The 21180-nt window shown below is 35.4% G+C and overlaps 2 protein-coding genes and 1 long non-coding RNA gene across 4 annotated transcripts; 1 reads left to right on the top strand and 2 right to left on the bottom strand.

The window, feature by feature from the left end:
- Window positions 1-264: 264 nt before the first annotated feature.
- On the bottom strand, window positions 265-2894 carry LOC142527668 (protease Do-like 5, chloroplastic). 2 transcript variants are annotated; one of them, XM_075632550.1, is made up of 8 exons: window positions 2625-2894; window positions 2245-2391; window positions 1794-1856; window positions 1611-1700; window positions 1380-1502; window positions 1122-1246; window positions 967-1041; window positions 265-567 (listed from the first exon to the last, which is right to left on the bottom strand). In XM_075632550.1, exons 1-7 carry the CDS (start codon window positions 2853-2855, stop codon window positions 990-992), a joined length of 831 nt encoding a protein of 276 aa, XP_075488665.1. In that variant the 5' UTR covers window positions 2856-2894; the 3' UTR covers window positions 265-567; window positions 967-989. The 2 variants fall into 2 exon arrangements, with proteins under 2 accessions (XP_075488665.1, XP_075488664.1); XM_075632549.1 differs by having other exon boundaries at window positions 1159-1246; window positions 2625-2891.
- An 11968-nt stretch (window positions 2895-14862) lies between these two features.
- LOC142526828 (uncharacterized) lies at window positions 14863-16804 on the top strand. The gene has a single exon (XM_075631446.1). It carries the CDS (start codon window positions 15194-15196, stop codon window positions 16613-16615), a length of 1422 nt encoding a protein of 473 aa, XP_075487561.1. The 5' UTR covers window positions 14863-15193; the 3' UTR covers window positions 16616-16804.
- A 3615-nt stretch (window positions 16805-20419) lies between these two features.
- On the bottom strand, window positions 20420-20969 carry LOC142527382 (uncharacterized). Its single transcript, XR_012815454.1, has 2 exons — window positions 20729-20969; window positions 20420-20512 (listed from the first exon to the last, which is right to left on the bottom strand). It is a non-coding gene; the product is annotated as an uncharacterized LOC142527382 (long non-coding RNA).
- Between the last annotated feature and the right edge of the window lie 211 nt (window positions 20970-21180).

Raw genomic sequence — 21180 nt, 5'->3', positions numbered from 1 at the left:
TCCCTTTCTCTTGTCGAACTTCCTCTTACGTTGATTGTTCCATTGAGGAACAGCTATCTCTGTTATCTCTTAAAGAACACAAATAACATTATTTGCTACGTGTAGGAGAATATAAGCTCATTGTTAAATCTACTACTTGGAAAATGCGTGTCTAAGATTTATTTGCGATGCTGTATAAACTTTTATCGAATTCGATGTAATGACTTGTTCATACGAAGTTTGATGATGAGTAAGATTGGAGTGGTAATTTTAAGAGCCACAGAAGAAACATAAGCTAAAAGAATGTATCTTTAGAAGTAGTGGATTGGTTCAAAACATCGTAAACTTCAATAAAAGAGGCACAAAGACACCAATTATTAAATAAAAACATTGATTTGTTGAACAAGAAAAGGCATCTCGAATGCTTTCCCAGTTGAGAGATCGAAAAAGCCAGAAAACAGGGTTTGAGTATCAGGTGCCTTCAGTATCTATCAGTGTAAGGAGTCCCATATACAATGAGATACGGCACAATACGGATTGCTGTGTCAATGGGAATTGCAAAGTTCACTCCAGAAGATATTCCGCTGCCTGCATTAAGGTTCACAACCAGATTCATTCAGGTTGAGTTTGAATTCAGGTTGCTAAATTTACGGATATAATTTGCATTCTGATAATTACAAAAATAATTAGATAAACATCAGCTAAAATGTATGATCGTGCCATCTGTTTCATAATCAAAACATTGTAGATGCAGTCCACTCAAAAAACAGATGATAATTCATGCCATCTGTTTCATTCATAGTCGGAAAAAGGAAACCATGTACTGCGCTCAAAAAATAGAGGAAAGGATTGAACTTTGGTGTAGGATCAAAGCCCTTAGAAAAATCAATGTTTAACTGCTCAAAATTCAAGTACTGGTTTCATTTTGAGCATGATTGTCAATATGAAAAGATTAAGCACGGCAAACAGAGAAGAAGACCACTTTACCTTTGCGAGTGAATGTGGCAGTATTAACCCCAATTACATGACCATATGAATCCATCAATGGTCCACCCGAATTCCCTGCAGTATTAATAAAACATCAGACCTAGAAATTTAGATGTAAGCAGATCAAACGATGCTAATGGCCAGAAACACAGTACATCATGTAAACAAAATATTTCACCAATTGAGAGATACCAGCATTAATGGCAGCATCAGTTTGAATGGCTCCTCTAATGGCTCGTCCATTCGGTGAGGGTATCTCTCTTCCCAATCCACTAATAACCTGCAGTATGTCAAAGACCAAGGGATTCATTATTCATCAGCAATCCATATTGGTTCCTTGATACAAAAAATCTCCTTTAGGGATCTGGTAGCGCACTTTGCGCGCACCAGAGCTCACATTTCTTAAAAATTACCCCAGTTGTTAAAGTGTGCTCAAATCCATAAGGGTTTCCAATTGCGTAGCAGCTCTGCCCCACTCGCAGTTCACGAGATGTGCCTAGAGCCACTGGTTTTAACTCATTTCCAACTGCATCAACCTGAAACGAAAATTAGATATAAGGCACGTATAGGCCGCCGGTTACATATTGTCAATAGCTGAACCTTGGGGAGATTTCTACTATTCACTACTATTTTCTTGTTAACACCTTAAGAACAGCTAAATCATAGTCAGGATCAAAGCCAACAATCTTGCCTTCTCTAGCAATGCTGTTGCCACTAGCATCAACTAAAGATACCTGAAAATGGATGTAAACAAGCTGTCAGTCCTTACCGCACAGTCCAAATACGAGACTATAAGTAATGCTAACGAAATAAAAACATAACAGAACCTTACAAAGTTGTAATCCACTTTTGTCTGCAGCCAATTTGGCAACAACGTGATAATTTGTCACCTGTGGAAACCAAAAAAGATTCTTAACATAAAATTATTACTCCTCCGGCAGCAAATTAAATGCTCATGATTCTGACAAACAGAATTTGTCATGATGCACAAGATGTACTCTTAGAAATGAATATCCACTTTACTCTCAATAAACGACAAATCCAAGGATGTAGAGTGAGTGAGTGTCCGGAACACAAGGTTGATTGAATGTTGATATGCGACTTCATAAAATTCTAAAACAACATTACCTACTCATAAATTCATATATGATGAATCTCAACACATTAATCCGAATGATCGATTTTGGCAAGCATTTATTTGTTCAGTTCATAAAACAATGAGTTTCATGAGAAGATTTTGAAGAAAAGTAGTCCACGAAACAAAGACCAGGAACCTACAATGTGACCAGACTTATCCCAGATAAAACCTGAACCTGTCCCTTCCAATTTTGCATTCTCATTCTCAGCTAGCAATTTATCTGAAGCACTCTTCGGGACTTTAGTTAACGCAAGGTCCTTGATGGAAACAACAGAAGAAGAAGTGTCCTACATTATAAATAAGATTAAGTAAGTGAAGAAATCCGAATCGATACACATGTTGAATTTTGGAACAATATAATACGATGAACAATAGCACCACATCCTCCAGTGTCTATCACCAAACCAGAATGGAAGTGGTAATTACGAATAACCGGAAAACAAGGTTCGACGCAGTCATCGTCATCCTCGTATCATCAAATGCATATACTTTTACTAGCAGCATTGATAAAATCGTGGACCTGAAAGATCTGAACGACTCGATCCTCTTCTAGCTGAAGTTCTTCCACTTGTGCGAGGGCGGAAGATCTTGAACGCTGATGAAAGGGAAAGAAGGATGAGAGCAGTGAAGAAGTGAGAATTAAAGATTTTCTTCTTGTTAAACAATGGGAGGCATCTGAAATAGAAGAAGACGAGTGTCGAACGGGCGGAATCGGAGACTGAATACAGTTGAATATACCCAGCGCCTCCATTACTGATTCTGATAATACCTTTTTTTTATTATTATTATTTTTTTAAAGGAATACATGCATATGAGAAAGAAGGATAGAATTTTTCAGGCCACTCATTTAATTTTTTAAGAATACTTAAAATTAAAACCAATTTGAAAAATGTTACATTTCAAAATTTCGTTCAAACAAATTAATTAAAGGTTTTTTTTAAAAATTTAACCCAACACCCTGTCATTTTTTTTAAAAAAATCGTTAAATTTATTTTTAGAGCAGTTGCTATAAAAAAATATTTTCTTTATCATTTAACTTACTCTTTTGTTTGATATATAAATAGATCAAAGAACGAATAGAAATATAAATGATGAGGAACAAAACAAAATAGATGATATGCATACATAAGTAGACTTTAACGTCGCTGACTTTTTTTTATTTTTTTTAACAAAATAAATTGGTAATTGATATAAATGGAGCAATCGTTATGCTACACTAACTTAGAACTGCTTTGCGAATGAAACGTGTTATGTTTTGAAATTATTTAAGGGTAAATTGTGCATCAGTACACTTTGAAAAAGAAGTTGTAAAGAGATAATAATTTTCAAAATCCAAAATTGCCCTTCTTTTTTATTTGAGTTTAATTGATCCCCGCACTTTCTAAAATGATATCAGAGCGAATGGTTAATTTATTTCAAACACAAATTTTATTATTACTAGTAACTAAATGATAGAGAAGGAAAATTTCGAAAAAATTATGAATCTGAACTTCGGTTCAGGAAAAATAATTTACAAGGAATATTCCAAAATTTTGGAATATATACAAGAGCATCTAACTATTGTTAGATATCAGAAGAAGGAAGGGATGCTTCAGCACTCTCAGGTAAACTTATGATTCAAACAAATAAGTTCCTGGAAATAGTTCCAGATTCCTCTAAGCTCTCTTCAGATCTTAGAGAAATTCAGAAGACGGTACAAAATTATGGCAATATGCTATATTTTGTACCTCAAAGAGTTGAAGAAATCCTTAAAAACCAGGAAGAAATTCTTGGAACATTAAAGGATATTCAAACAAGAATTCAGAAACTAGAACAACAATCAAGTTCTAGTAAAAGAACTTCAGGAAGATGGTTACCACCACCATTTGGTACCGAACCTTTGTTACATCAACAAGGTAAGGCCAGAGTGGTGTCAAAACCTTTGACTGAAGAAGAAAAGATGATCAATCTAATTAAGTCTGTCTCAGAAAAGAAATTAATCTAATGACAACTTTAGAAAGGATTGGTCTGGAGGATCTACAAGAGCTTGCGGAATCCTTCGCAAATCTCAAAGTAGTAGATCTAAAGATGAACAGAGCAGGAGGTGAAATACCTGCTATAACCTGGTCATCTACTCAGGAATCCACCAAGGGAAAAGTGTGGGATCTCAGAATGTAAACATGAGAGAATCTCAATCTGATTTCCATACTGGTGGAGGTTCACACCCAGCGGGTACAAGGACAAGGAGAAGTCAAATTCCCTTGCACCAAACACCTTACGGGAAGACTGTTTTAGATCCTATACATCCTTATGGGGTTATGCTTAACCTTGATGTATTAGATTTCAAAAACAGAGAAGATCTCATAGATGATTGGACATCTGCTATGAGAATTGCAGCAGGTACACTTGATCTCAACAAAGAAGGATTCATTAAACTTTTAGAAATGAGTCTCATGGGATCAGTGAAAATTGCTTGGGACATGACTTCATTAGAAATGAAAGAGTCAGTCCTGGCCGGAGAATCTCTGAGCGAGATAACCGGAAAAATGGCTACCCTATTTAAAGCACAATTTATAGGGGTAGACTATTTTAACAGTCAAGATACAGAGAAGAGGAAGAAATATACTCAGGCTCTGTATAGTCTTGAATTACACGATATATGTTTAGTAGATGAATACATCATGTTATTCACTAAATATCGATGGAATTCAGGAGTCGAAGAAGATATAGCTATGCAGCTTTTCTTCACAAAAATGCCAAGCCCTTGGAGAGAAATGCTCATAAGAGAATACGTACCTGGTAATCCAGATATGCTGGCAAGAAGAGCCTCTTTCCTCAAAGGAAAGTTGGCAGAATGGTGCCATATGGCAGCATTACAAAAGAATTACAAACGCTTAAGGGGTATCAACAAAAGAACTCCTTTGTGTTGTAAGGAAAATGATCTTCCAATAATTATTGGAAGTAAACCACAGAAGCATAAGAGGAAAAGTTTTAGGTCATCCTTATGCACGAAGTGGAAGAAGTTCTTGGAAACCAAGAACTGCATGGTCTAGACAGAAAGCCAGATCTTATAAATCTGGACAAAGAAGCGGACCATCGCGGAGTAGGATATCATCCCAAGCATCGAGTACATCTCAAAGCACAGGAAGAACACCTACAAAGAAAACTTTCAGAATAGCTCATACTCGAGCCAATGAAAGTTTCAAGGATTGCAATTGCTGGACATGTGGAGCAAAAGGTCATATTTCGACCAACTGTCCAGAAAATGAAAAAAGAGGTATTAAATGTTTCGATCCTACCCCGGATATTGAAGAAGCAGTTTATTACCAAGATCTTATTCAAGTATACCGATTTGAGGACATTGCCTCAGATGAAAGTATATATGAAGAAGAAGAAGTTCTAAGTCAAGGAGAATCCGATAGAACTGAATCGTAATCTGATTGAGGACGAGGTGTTTCGACACGAAACACATGAAGATTTGTCTGGATTTTTTAGCCAGACAACAATCTCTAATAATATGGTCCAAAGGATCATGAGAGAAAATCCTAGCTTACAGAGATATCAAGGATTCTCTGCAGGACATGTATAAAAATTCTTAGGAAGTCTTGGCCTAAGAAACAGAAAAGCATCATCTCATCTATAAAGTTTCCAGAAGGGAAATGGCAATCCCAATGGAACTTACAGGAAATAGAATGGAGATGCCGTTAATTCTTCTGAAGAAATTAAGGAGGAATTACAAAAACTCAAGATAGAAGTAGCAAAGACTATGTCTTGGATTCATATTGGAGCAATCCAAATTATGATAAAGGATACTTTCAAAGAAGGAATATATTCGCCTATTGATATTGCTATATGCGATAAAAGAATGGGGAATCTTCAAGATTCAGTACTGGGGACAATCTCAGGAAATCTCTGTGCAGGAAAGATTGTGGGAGTAATCTATCCAAGGATAGCCTACAACCTGGCAGATCGAGATTTCAGCCGAGCCTTGACGTTACATCAGAATTTCAAGGAAAAAAGGCTGATGAAAGAAGGTAATAGACCATATTCTATTACTTATCAGATTTCATATGCTCTATCTAATATACATCATTCTGAGTTGTTTATTAGAAATGAGTTCATTGAAATACCTGAGATATTCGGAAGAGTTGCTCAGGCAATTTATCCGGAAAGAGTTGAGTTTTCTTTAATACAGGAAACAGATATCCAAATACAAGACAAACCGATTCTACAAAGGAATCAAAGTCTTAGATTGGAGTCAAGGAGACTATCTTTTCATGGAGATAGAATTACGAGTTACAGGTGGGAAAAAACACCTGTTATAGAAACCCAACAGGAGCCGAAAAGTTTTTCTACGATAGGAAAACTTAGATGCCCAGAAGGGTGGAAGGAAGTTGGAATAGTATTTGATATTACAAAGCAAAGGAATCAATTTCCTTGTAATTCAATATACTATTTAGAACAACCGATGATAGGAACTTACCAAGGACTGATTAATATTGGAGAATTGGAAGTTCATATTCAAGGAATTCCAGGGAAAGAATCAGATAGACTGATTCTTGGACTAGAGTTTCTCGAGGAACACAAACCTTGGAAACGTCTAGAGTATGGAATGGAGTTTATGGCAAATGATAAAATATGGAAAATTCAATGACCACAAGCCCATTCTCCATATACATTCCAATAGGAATGTTGTATGAACAATATAAGGCAGAATATTTTGCTGTTTATATTGATTCAGGTGCTGTAATATGTACAGCAAAACGAGGAATTTTTCCAAATAATTTGGAAGAAGAATTACCAAAGATTGCTGGAAGATATTTTTCCAGAAGAATCTTAATCTTATGTAAAGGGATTAAGATGACAGAAATAATGATTGGCGGTGCTGGGCAAACACCTTGGTACAAGGTAAAGACACCACCAATTTATTTTCATGATACATGAGCTGACATATTGTTAGGAAATAATTTCATACAAATGTTCAAGTCTTATACTCAAGAAAATGAGACTAGACGATTAGTGTTCACAACACCATGTGATCACAAAATCATAGTCAAGAGACTACGGGAGGCATTTTACAGAAAATTGCCAATCCAGTTTTGCAGCAAGCGTGGTGATTCAGGAAAACTTTTGAACCCAAAAATGAAGTATTCAAGACGGTTTGGAGGAACAATGCTCCAGTTAAGAGCAGATAAAAAACTCCAACCAAAAGATATAGAATGCCTTAAGATAACTCTACAGACGAATGAAGTAGAGTTTGAAGCTAAGGTATCACTGGAAGATGTCAAGAAAAGGATCAAAGAAAATTACAATGAAGATCCCTTGGCATGGTGGGACAGAAATCAACTCAAAGCCTGTCTTAAAATTAAGGAAGGCAAAGAGTATGAATTTGTCCGTTGCAAGCCTATCCCAATGAATATTATTGATCAAAGGGATATGCAGATTATAATCAAGGAATATTTGGACCTTGATTTAACCAAAGCAGGAATGTCACCATATAGCAGTCCAGGTTTTCTGGTAAGAAATCATGGTGAGATAAAACGAGGTAAACCCAGATTAGTTATTAATTATCAAGAAATTAATAAAATTCTGGAGTTTGATGGGTATTTTATACCTAGTAGAGAACACTTGATTAGTTGCATACGCAACGCCAAGATATTATCTAAGTTTGATTGCAAGTCCGGATTTTATCAAATACGGATGCAGGAAGAAAGCAAGAAATTCACAGCTTTCTCTACACCTCAAAGACATTATATTTGGGAAGTATTACCAATGGGATTAGCTAATTCACCCCAGATATTTCAAAGAAAGATGGATAATCTTTTTAAAGATTATTTTAAGTTTATGTTTGTTTATATTGACGATGTTTTAATAGCGTCTAAAGATATGAATGAACATATCAAGCATTTGGAGATTTTATCTAATGTGTGCAAGAAAGAAGGACTGGTTTTATCTGAAAAGAAAGCAGTCATTGCTACAAGGAAGATTGAATTCCTCGGAATTGAAATCGATGAGTCAGGAATAATTCTGCAAGAACACATAGTGGAAAAGGTGCAGAATTTTCCAGAAAATCTCAAAGACAAGAAGCAACTTCAGAGTTTCTTAGGAGTTGTTAATTTTGCTGGAATGTTTATAAAAAACCTAGCAAAATACAGGAAAGTGTTCAGTCCATTATTGAAAAAAGATGCAAGATTTATATGGACAAAAGAACACACGGAAGGACTTATCCATTTAAAGGAGGTTTGTAAAAATCTTCCAAAAATGACTATTCCTCAAGATGAAGATGATCTGGTATTGTATACCGATGCTAGTAATCATTGGTGGGCAACAGTTCTTACTAAGATCACACCAGATGGAGAACAACCATGCAGATACTGTAGTGGGTTATTCTCAGATGCAGAAGCCATTAGATGGCATATCAATGCAAAGGAATTTTATGCAGTAAAAAGGGCTTTTGAAAAATGGCCATTATTTTTACTTGCAAAGAAATTTACTTTGAAAGTTGATAACACACAGGTAAAAGCTTTCTTAAGAAATATGATTGAGTCTAAACCTGAGAAAGCCAGATTATTAAGATGGCAAGCACTATGTCAGAATTATATTTTTGATATTGTGATAATAAAATCTCATGAAAATATTCTTGTAGATTTTTTAACAAGAGATGGACAAGCATTGACATTGATGCTATTATCAAGATGCAGAGGCATTTAAGGGAACACCTTGAAATGCTTCAAACCGAGTTCAACAAGTTGGCCGTTAACGCAGAAGTTGCGGGAAGGCTACAACAAGTCGATAAGAGAATTGTCTCTGATCGAATTACAGGTTGTTTACAGGCATACACTCAGTTATGGTCTGTAATGCAAAGTCCTATCCTCCAAGGCATTGAGAAGCCATTGGTTTCCCAGATGGAGAGTTTTCGAGTACCTGTAGCGGGGGATTCAAATACCCCTTGCACAAGTGTTAAGTCGGGATCATCACCAGATGAGTCGGCTGAAACAAAAATTGAGACTCCTGATCTTTATCTTGAGTCCTCAAGTCAACCCTTCACATCGGGGATTGAAGAGGGAGAGATCAACCTTAGGCCTCGTATTGACAAAGGCAAGACTAAAGTTGGTACTAACGAAGCAACAATTTCTCCATTTCAGGTTTATCAACAAAACTGGGAGAAATTAAAAACAAGAATTGGCATTAACCCAGCTACCAATAGGGTTGATATTTCAGGAAAATATCCCAGGGTATGGATGAAACCAAATTCATATCCAAAGGAGGTCAAGGCATGGTATGAATTCGGGGCTCTTGCCTCAGTTTATACTACATCACCAAGCTTTCCGGAAATTTCAGGATTACCAAAATGGATCCAGGAAGCTGTTCACGAAACTTGGGCGAATAATGATTATTTGTCCAGAGTAGATGTTTTGGAGCTATATTTTTTCAGTACAGCACCAGAACCAGCAGGGAAAGGTTCTCACGAAGTCTTTCATTTCATCAAGTTAAGGAGGCCAGATACAAATGTTCAAAAATTTATTAAGGACCCTCCGACAGAAGAAACACCCCTGTTTGCTTCAATTACTGAAGATGACATTTCTACCAGAAGAGCTTGGGGTCTATGGGTCTGTCTCACTGAGATGGACAAAGTCAAGTTTCCGTTAAAATTTTATAATCATTCAGTGAACGGATCATTCATGTTAAATACCATGACAGGAAAAACAACAAGTTTTGCAGAAGATTTATTCGAGAAAAAGAGAAATCTTTTGTGGAACAACAAGCTGCCGGCAAGTAAAGAAACTCGTCGGAAATTCTGTAACATGGCATATGTAGGAAGATGGTCTGAAAACATCTGTCCAGAATGCCAAAACCAGAAGGAACCTGAATTCGGTAAAGGATTCAAATCGAGATCTGATCGGAAACACTTTACCGACACAAGCACAAGTGAGGATGGACCACATTCTCGTTTTCCTCGAGGACACCGAAAGCCAAAGATTCCTCGACAAAGTTGAAAGTGGGCATGTGATTATCCCACCAAGAAAAGAAGGACCACCATGTGAAAAATCATGTGAGTGAATTCAAGGACCACCAATAATCGGTGGAAAAAGAACAAAGACCACCAATAATAGGTGAAAAATGACAAAAGACATTGGATTTCTTATCTTTAAAGATAAGGGAAATCTAATAAAAGACAGGAAACTGGACCCAATTAAATCTATAAATAAGGCCAAACGGGAACCAGTGAATCACACAAAACTTAAACCAAACTGAAAACAAAATGTATTTTTCATACCTCAATTCTCCAGAAAAAGGATTAAGGAAACAAGAAAAGAGCTGAAAAATTTCAAAGAATTTCAGAAAAGGCTCGAAGAAACAGGAAGAGAGATGCAAGCTGATCTGATCCAGGTGCATATAAACTATTTATACCGACAGATAAAAATTCAAGAAATGACTGTTTCTAGATTAATGATCTAGAAAAAGACAAAACAAAAAAGATGGAGGGACTATCTTAAGAGGACCACCCAACCACTATATGGTCCCCAAGCAAGCTGTAAAGGCTTATGAAGATTTGAAGTCCAAGTTTCAAATCCGAAGGAGCCTTCTATAAATAAAGAAGCAGAAGGAAGATGAAGGCATCGATCAACCTCTTCGTTTTTCTTCTAAATCATTTGTAATAATTTTCTTTCAAGTGTATGTCTGTCGTGAGTTCAGCTACTGTGAGTAGCTAAACAAGTTTCTCCCCCTCTACAGGAGGTTACTATGTATTAATAAAATGTTGGTGTTTGAATAAAGAGATCTTTGCTCTTAGCCCCTCTCATGCATTATTTTCAAAATTTTATTTTATACTGTACACTCTAAGGTAGGAAACGAATTAGAGTTGTGCCAAGTGCTGCTGAAGGAATCTGCGTCTGTAACCATCGGTTGCGATCGCGTGGTTGGACTGTGAGGAGCAATTCGTAAAATACGGTGGATATAACCCGATAGTACTCCGGTCAAAAAAGTATAAGATTTAATTTATTTTACGAAAGCATGATGGACCATTATTTTAAAAAGAAAATCAATTAGTTAAAATTGGAGATTGAGGGGTATTTTGGGAAATGAGGTATCAACCAAATTTAATAAAAAAAGGATACTGAATCACAAGTTGCCCATTACTTAATACTAAAAAGATCAAGAGTGATAACTTAATTTATAGATATGTACAGGATGAATTATTACTTATCGATTAGGCATCGATTAGGCATCGATCTATCACGTCTTATCGAAGGTGTCCTATCTCAACATGCCTTTGTGTACATAATATTTTTTTAATTACATATTTATATTCCTTTCTTATATATAATATTATAATCAATTATGCTTATTTTTTGTGTAATGATGAGATGTTTATAATTAACTGGTCGGTATTATTTTATCGGTAGACACAGAAATTTGAGAACAACACAACCAAATTGTAAGACAGTAATATGCAGTTGAACAAAATTAATTGAAAAAAAGTGATAATACTAAATATATAACACAGCAAGAAAGGAAAGAAAAATATACATGCTTTTTATTCACATTCAAAAGTGAGGAGGGGGTTCGATCGATCGGATCAATATTCTAAATTTGGTGCATTGCCTACTGCAAAGTTTCGTCGGCCCTTGGATGCTTGAAGCCTAATCTGTCTGTTAAACCTTCGAATAAATTCTTCGACCCTTGTGTTCAGTTCTTCATCCGACATCCTCGAAAACTCATCGTTTTCTTCATACCTCTGTGGCTCCTCGTTTCCCTCTGACAATGTTCTATTCAGAACCAACTTTTCATCGATTTTTGATGTTATTTCTACCGTAGTAGCGGAGTTACTTCGAAAACTTGTCGCTCTCGGCCTTTTCTTTGCTGCACGGGCTTCATTTTTAACTGGTGGAATATTGATTATTTCTTGCTTCTTCGTCTCGAAATTTTCACTCAGGACGTTTTCTGTGTTAGCCTTTTTTTCTTGGACGAAGAAGCTGATATCGGGTTTATTTTCCTCGGGTTCATGAGGATCATCGTTTTTTGTAGTGCTACTGCACATCATGTTTATTATCTTTTCTTGAGGTTTTTCGTAATGATCTTCTTCTTTCTGATCATTTTCCGTTAATGTTATTTCAACAATTTTCGGGTGTTGGAGCTGGAAAGGAAAGGGAACGCGATCGGTGGCTTTCATGGCGTTTGAGTATCTCGTGTATTCTTCGGAAAATTCATCTTCTTTTGACGAAGAAAATGAGCCAAAATCAGCTGCAATTATGAAGATAAGAGTGTTTGATATGAAGAACCAGAATTTGGTGGTGCATAAAAGGGTTGAAGTGGAGAGATTGAAAGCGTAGAAAACGGAAACGTAAAGAAGAAGGGATAACAGGAAAGCCCAGAAGGATTTCTGTCTGGAATTTTTGGGTTTCTTTTTGAACTTTTGTAAATTCAGGGAATTAATTTCTGTGGGGTTTATGAATTTGGTGGCCATGGGTCTGAGTTTGTGGAGAGGCAGGGGCTGAAACTGTTTTATGAGCTTGGATTTTCGAATGAATGAAGAGACCAGGAATTTATAGGGGGTCTCGTTTGCATGTTTGGATCTTGAAAGGTGGCTGATAATTGATTCCTCGACGAAATTACGTTTTAACCCCTATATATATATATATTTATAGATATTTTTCCTCTCTTTCGCTGGCCAACATGCACGATAGCAGGAATTTCGGGTCCGATTGAGTACTTCACAATCTTGACCAATACATGGGAATTAGTTCGATTACAGCTTTCAAATATTGATTATTTTTTAGTCTATTACGCTCCTCGCAGATTAGCTTGAGTATAGGCGTCATTGTTTGATTTGCAAAAAAATAACTTTGCATGTCATAATAAATTTGAAATTTAAGTCATTTTTTGGTTTTTGTTCTAAAATTGCTGCCGTAACGTCGATGAGACGTCAGCGATTGAACCAAAATAGGCAAAAAATAAAAGTTAGCCTCCAATATTTGTAAATAAACGTAAAATTGAACCAAAACAATTCTTTTTCAGATAGAAATATAACGAATTTTGTGAGTAAAGATTACATGGATGTCTAAATTTAAAAATTTTGCAACAAAGAAATAAATAATAATAATAATAAGGTGTATGTAATTCTTAAAATTATGCGTTGGAAATGTAATTAATGATTTGGTCCAATATATGATGAGGAATGATTGAATTGAAATATGTGTGCGGTTGTGCTTGATCACCTCAACTGTTCCATATTTAATGATATGGTAATAATTTGTAATATATAAAAAAGAAGAATTGCCAATGAATCGATTACACTAATAAAATTGGGTTAACGTAAGTAAGTGTAAAAAGTACGTGATAGCCAGGTAACAAGTATCGATCCTGATATTCTCGAGGGTCGTGGACCAAGCTTTAATTATTTAATCTCCATGTCATACAAGTGTACACCCACCGTTTCATTTGGGTAGGTCGTGTATTAAGTAATTTCAATTAGTTGGCATCCCAATCATACTCGAACCATGCCTTCACTCGTGCCATCTGTGAACTTTTATTTATATATATATATATATATATATATAATTTCGTAAATTGTACATAAAATATCGAATCTTTGATAGGATTTTAATAAGAATGATTGTTGAACTATAATGACAATATTATCTATATAATGATAATATTATCTCTATATATATATAGTCTAAGTTAATTTATAGTCTTTGTACATAATATACTAACTTCCTTTTTGCTTTTAGTCTTTTTAATAAGAATATTGATGTAACGTCGGAAAATTCTCATATTGTACCAAAAAAAAGTTGACGTGATATCGGATATCACTGTCTAGAGGCAATGTAAATACTCCAATGAAAAAAAAAACTAGAATTAAAAAATAAAATAGGGAACTAAAATATTGAAATGAAAAAAAATATAATTAAAAATAGAAAATGCACAAATTACGAAATAAAAACAATATTTTGCCTCGGTTGATATTCTGTGCGAAATATAGGACAATCAAAAAGGGAGTATAGGCATTAAGAGAAACATGGGCTTTTGGAAAATAAATTGGGCTCGGATAAAAAACTTGGAGGGGAAACCCTTTATCAAGCTGGAAGTGTAATGACTTTACATGTTCTCTATAAAATTCATAAAACAAATTAATTTTAAAATATTACTTCTGCATATCTATAGATACAAATCAGAATTTAGCGAGCGATGCTACAAAATTTCAGTTACAAATTCCATTCCAAGGGCTCATAGGAGTAACTAGAATTGATTGTGTCGACTCTCTAGATAATGAAATCACGAATCAAGAACAGGCCCGATTTCGAGGATCATAACAGAGACAGTCTATATATATATATATGTGTGTGTATCAAGTTTACTAGTGTATCTAGTTTATTAATATTTTTTCAATATTAATATATGTAATTTTTTTTATAATTTTGGATAAATTTGATATTAATTCGGGTAGATCAATTTAAAATATTAAAGGATTTTAGAGTTTAAAATCCTGGTTCAAGTATAATCGGATTCCCGACTCTGCACTTGTTTCAGCGTTAATTTCTTAATGTACATTGGAATTTTGTTAGATCAAATCTACGTAAGAGAAGGAGGATGTAGTTTTTGGCGAGGAAGGGGGCCCCATGTTCGGTGAGCCTGTCTGGGCTCCTCGGCATGTCATGTCTGTTTCGTGAAAGCAGAGCCATGTCCCATCATGTTACTACACTGTTTTTAAATACCAATTTTAGTTTTGACTGTTCTGACAATTTTTTGACTTCTTTTTCAGTATTTAGCTTCTGTGATCCTTCACACCATCTCATCTATCTGCATGCTACTCTATCCTCTCACACTCAAAGTTCCTAATATGGCTAACATGTTGGCCATATTAGGGTTTCAATAGCTTTTCCATGTTGCCTTGTCACTGACATAAGGCTGAGTATAAATGTATGTGAATTAATTCATGCCTGTATTTTATGTGAACTTGGCTGTCATTTGTTCGTATTCCCATTATCTCCATTAAATATAAGTTTCACACTTTCATGTACCTGTACGCTTAAGTTTTATTTTGATACACAAAGAGAGAGAGAGTGTGTGAAAGATAGAATATTTGTTTCTCTTGATTCCCGAAGCATGACTTCTATGTCTCTTCTACTTGTTGGCTTTATCGTGTTTCTATCACCCGATCACAATGAATTGATGTGCGTGGAAAGTCACGATGGCGATGGGGTGCTGGTGATGGAACAGGAAGAGTTATACGGCCTTTTTGAGGTAATGGGTTCGCTGCTGGAAGACCCCACTTGGGGCGAGGTGCATCCTCTACCATGCACAGACACTCCCTGGCCTGGTGTGGAGTGTGAGCTTGTTCAAGAAACTTCAACCTTTCGTATCACCAAAGTTCATGTCGGCCCCGATGATACCACCCCGCCGTGCAAAGATTCTGCTAAAATCTCAGAATCTCTCCTCAAATTGCCTTACTTGAAAACCCTTTCTTTGATAAACTGTTTCACTAAGTCACATGTTTCTTTGAGCGAGCCACTCTTTGGTGCATTGCCTTCTCTAGAGCATCTGGCGCTCGAGTCCAATCCAAGCCTTTCTGGAGAAATCCCTTCCACTTTATCAAATCTCACAAGCCTGAAAATCCTGTGCCTCTCTCAAAACAATATGAGTGGTGAAATTCCTAAAGAAATAGGAAGTCTGGTTAACTTGGAGGAGCTTGATCTCAGTCACAACCGTTTGACTGGTTCGATCCCTGAAGAAATTGGAATGCTTAAAAGTTTAAGTATATGGGATTTTAGCTGGAATTCTATACAGGGAATGGTGCCTAGTTCAGTAGGTGAGATGCAGTTTCTTGAAAAGATTGATTTGGGTTCCAACAAACTTCAAGGAAAACTGCCTCAGGAGTTAGGGAAATTGAAGAGCTTGGTTTTTCTGGATTTGAGTCATAACTCTTTGACAGGACCGATGCCTGAAAATTTATTAGGTTTGCAGCAGTTGCAATACCTAATAATGGAGGGAAACCCAATAAATACAGGCATCCCTTCATTTATTGGGGACCTAAATAGACTCACAATGATAAGCTTCTCAGGGTGTGGACTCAGAGGCTCGATTCCAACCATATTTTCAAACTTAACAAATTTAACCGCCCTGTATCTGGATAACAACAGTTTAACCGGTACAGTTCCTCAAGAATTGGGGAGGCTACCGAACATGGATCTTCTAAATTTAAGCAGGAATCAGCTTACTGGGGAGCTGCTGTTTCCCCAAGACTTCATAACCAGACTCGGAAAGAAGCTTGATATCAGAGAAAACAATGGATTGTGCACAAATCAAATGGCGCATAAAATCAGTTCAACATTCTTTCAGAACCCTTCTTGCTCAAGTTCAATATTTCCTGCAGATAGCAACAAAACCTGGGCTGGAGAAAACCCGGAGAATTCTCAGGACATGAAGCCAACTTTGCACCGAGGTGATGATATGAGCTCATATTCTCCTGAGTTGGATAAAAAGTTTGTCTCTTTTACAAGTATCCTCCTGTTTCGTTTGCTGAATTAATGTATTCAATGGTTTTCTTGGAAAATGATAATTGATGTCAGCATTTAAAGTTGAGAAAAATGCATGTTAGAATTTGTTACACAAATACGTGTAAAAGTTACTGAAGTGAAAGCAAGAATGATGGCATCACATTCGTTTTCTGATTGGATTTTTTTTGGTTTGTTTTTATTTTTAATATTTATTTTCTTGTCTTGTTTTGACACTCTGTATCCATTATTATCGTGTATGAATTTTAAAGCTGTAGGTTGATGCTTGAGTACCGTCAGGGGTAGTTGCTATCGCTTGCAGCTTTTTTCAGAATTGGGTGTTTTCTTGGTGGGTCTGGTTAGGACCCATTCTTAAATGCAATGACAATATGGGGTTCATGTGATCTTAAATCCAATAGACGTTGATAGATTTGGCACACTGGGTCTCGCCCACATAATAATTGCCAAATATTTTTGTCGTTAATAACAGATATTCTCAACCAGATATGATCTCTGCACCAAAACTAGAGTAATTTCATTTTAGTCCAAAAGTTTCTTATTCAAAAAAATCAAAACCCCTAGAAAGTAGAAACTACTGAACAATTCCTAAAAATTTTCCTCCCCCGAAAAAAAAAACATATTTTAAATTTTTCTATATAATAAAAATTTAAATATATATTGCTGGGAACGCTAGTAATATTTTTGATTTTGATGAAAGCAAAACTTGTTGTGTTTCTAACATATTTACTCACATGTATAGTAGCAAAATATCTAATTGAGAGATTTGACAAATTGAAACTTAAATTGAGTCAACCTGAAAATCTGGCGATGTCAAATATTTCGATGATATCTCACAAACCTGTTATTTAAATGACTAGCGACTAAAACGGTTGGAAAGCCAACTCAATTCTAGAAATCATATTTCATGCCGGTCGAGTCGATTCAGATGTTATCGAGGTTAAATGGCAGTCGCAAAATCCGACCGGGCAAACATCTTCAATCCGGACGATTTGATAGACCAACTATGACATTTTGGTCATATCTCTCATATCAATTATCTTAGTGGAACGATTCGACATGATTTGGAAAAATAAGACAATATATAATCTACAAATTATCTTCAAATGTCAAAGTCTATATCTAAGCATAAGAAGCTGATAATTCGCGATGAAATTGCTAGTTCTGCAAAAATTGCAGAAAGAGTTCAATCTTGGACACAGTCCAATATTTCGAGCATATCTCCTGAACGATTCTTGATTTTGTGAAAAGTTAATAGAAAAGACAACAACTTTCTTGTTATCACTTTGTCCAAAAATCAACTAATCAAGAGCTATATATTCGCCAGACCAAACCACATTTCACTCAACTGCTTTGCTAATTCACTCAACCGATTTTGCTCATGCAACCATTTTTCACCCGGAGCTGGATCGCACCAACGACCTATCGAAAGTCAAATATGACCGTTACAATATCAAAAACAATACATAACATTTTTCAATGATCATATTTTTATATCTAACATATATATCACTCTTGGAGGCTATATATACAACATCTTGAAGATTATATACAAGTTTTTGAAGGGGATTCAAAACATGAGAAGCCTACATGAAGAAATTATCTAAAATGAGAGTAAACCCAAGAAGACAAGTCTGATTGAGAGTATATAGAGTGGAAGTTTTCCCCTTTTATTTCTTTTGCTTAGTTTTAGAATCAAATTCGATTTAATTTCTCGTTATTCGGTTCATTTTTGAACATTTTAAGAACAAATTATTGTAGCTCGAGCTTTTAGATAAAATTCTAAAAGTGTTTATTCACCACCTCTAAATACATTATCGATCATAACATATATAATAAAAAATAATTATGAATAAAATATAAAAGTATCATGAACATTTATTAATTGATTTAAAATCTAACCAAATCTAATCGAAATTTTGATTAATTTATGTTTTCCTTGAATTAAGAAATTGAATAAATTGTTAACAATAATATTTTCTAGAGAATTTCATTGGAATAACTAAATTCAAATTAAGATGATTTTCATCCCAGTAAAAAAAATATTAATTCAAATCTAAATGTTTTAATTCCAATAAAATTTTCAAGTAAGAGATCTCACATCAGTGTTCAAATTTCTTTTGTTTGTTTTTGGCAACATAATCCACCCTCCCAGCCCCCTCCCATTATTTCTATACCTCTCCTCCCAATAGACACAACACTCTTCTAATTATGTAGAATTATTAAGATTGATACTTAGATAAACTTAAATCAATCTCAAAAACCGACTAAGAGGAGGGTTGTCCAAATCCATATATGTAACTCTCAAATAGTTAATTTATCTGATGTGAGACATCTCACAGAATTGATCTTCAATTTGAACACGACATAGCTAGATAGTTTTGGTTTCCAATTTGGCCTCTGATTAGTTGCGGATTTGGTCTCGGTCTAAATTCTTTGTTTCTTTGCCGGAACTTAACCAACAGTGAATCTTCCACTTGTCGTTCCGACTGTGGAACTAGATTAAACAGAAGAATTTGCTTTTAGTTTTCAGAATTGGTTTTAATTTTGAATGAAATATTAACCAGATCCAAAATAACTCATGAAAATTTTGTAATCAAATCTTATAGTATGAAGTTCTTCATGTGTCGGTCAAGAATAATTTGTCGTTATTCTTTTAAGTCCAACTTCTTAGCTACGGGCTTTATTCGAACACAAACATTGAAATCTTTTGCATGCACTTTGTTTTAAAGTATTGATGTAATTTTGCAAAAATATAAACTAAAATTTCTGGATTTGGCAGTAAATTACCGAGGAAATAATTGTTTATAGGAAGACACACAGACGGGCCTCTCCTCTGTTTATTGAATATAGAATTTATGATAATTGGTAAGTAATAAAATGTCCATTAAATTCTCTATCTCTTTCTTGGCCCAAGTGGCAGCGTGATCTTCTTCGGAATTTATCGTGTTGCCTCACTTTTGTTTTGTTTTACTTTTCTTTAAAAAAAAAATAAAAATAAATAAATAAAAAGATTTAGATGTTTAAATTTAAAATTAGAGGATTTCAAAGTCGATAGTAATTGAGTCTTGAGAAACATATATTTCTAGCAACCGTTGAGACAAAATGACAAAAAAAATCAAATTAACCATTGCTTCGACGTACTATTTTATTTGATGCCCAATTAAACCGAATGGTCCACATATTCCAAACAATTTCACCGCGCGCAGTAAACATTTACTTAATTTATGGTTTGGTGTTCCCATAACATAGTAACTGTTTAAATTTCTTGGGGAAAAAGGTGAATAATAGCATCTTCCAACTGCGGAATGAGAAAACGGGCGATATATAGCAGTGAATTGAAGCCTGGTAAAAGAAAGTGGAATTAATCTTTTGATTTCGAAGTGGAAAAAAGGGATTAGCTTGACATATATTTGTACCCCTAAAAACTTATAATATAAATATGTTTAACAGGAATTTAGAGGATTTCGAGTATGCCGAAATAAACATACACCTAAATCTTGAAATTCAAAGGGTGCTGTGATTATGCATGTATAGATGTTGCTTGGGATTGAATCATTAAATATATATGTCATTACATGGTAATATGAGGAATCAAACCGAAGGAATCGATCAAACTCAACAAATAAATTCAATTATTATAAATTCGGTTTCCTAAAACTTGGCAGACAAATATATATAATAATATGAGCACGAGCGGCTCTAATCCCAAGATTAATTAATTATTTGGATGGCCAGAATTAAGGGGATAAGGAGACGTTTCTTGGGATCTAATCTTTCTCTTCTCAAGAAACCTTTGCAGTGATCTCTTCATGTACAGGCCCGTCGTTGGGCTGCATAGAGGGGAATTTAGGTTCGATCCCGGCGATTTTTCTTCCGTTTCACGGCTTGCAAGCAGTATAATCGCTCGAGCCTGCAGCGACGTACGTATATATATATATGGGGAAGTAGATCATGAAGTCCATATTTCATTTCACAGCAAACTCATGAGCTAGCTAGGTCTCTCTATCAAAATATTTGAAAGATTTCGATAATTGAAGTCACTTGGAAGGTAGGGATATCGATATACAAATACAGTCTCGTCTTGAGGATTAAGCTACTGAAGAATATATAGATAATATGTACGTACCTGAAGTTCTGTAACGTCAGACACAGAAACCTCGCCGTTGTAGAAAATGGTGAGCTCCTTATGGATTGGATTTGGTGTCTGCGACTGCGATCCTCCATAATTAATGCAATTGGACAAGACAGGACGCGGTGCAACAAGCCGGAGCTCCAAATTACAGTTCCTTTTCATCTCTATTCACACACGCACAGAAATATCGAGGAGTCACATGTATGTAATACAATTGGTATTAGGGTGACATGATAAGATCAAGAATATTATTAATGGAGGAAGGATGAGAAAATACACACACACACACACACACATATATATACACACATGTAGTCGTGCATAGTTGGGGTGGTGGCGCATATTATTATTGTAGTAACGCAAGGAATACAATTCAATCACGACAGTCGCCGAGGTGAAAATGTGAAGAAATTACCCAAAAAAAAAAGTCACGTGTTTCGCGAGCT

This window comes from Primulina tabacum, chromosome 15 (genome assembly GCF_025594145.1).
Source record: "Primulina tabacum isolate GXHZ01 chromosome 15, ASM2559414v2, whole genome shotgun sequence".
NCBI lineage: Eukaryota > Viridiplantae > Streptophyta > Magnoliopsida > Lamiales > Gesneriaceae > Primulina > Primulina tabacum.
The sequence above is the reverse complement of the archived record's forward strand: the minus strand, read 5'-3'. Positions and strand labels throughout refer to the sequence as shown.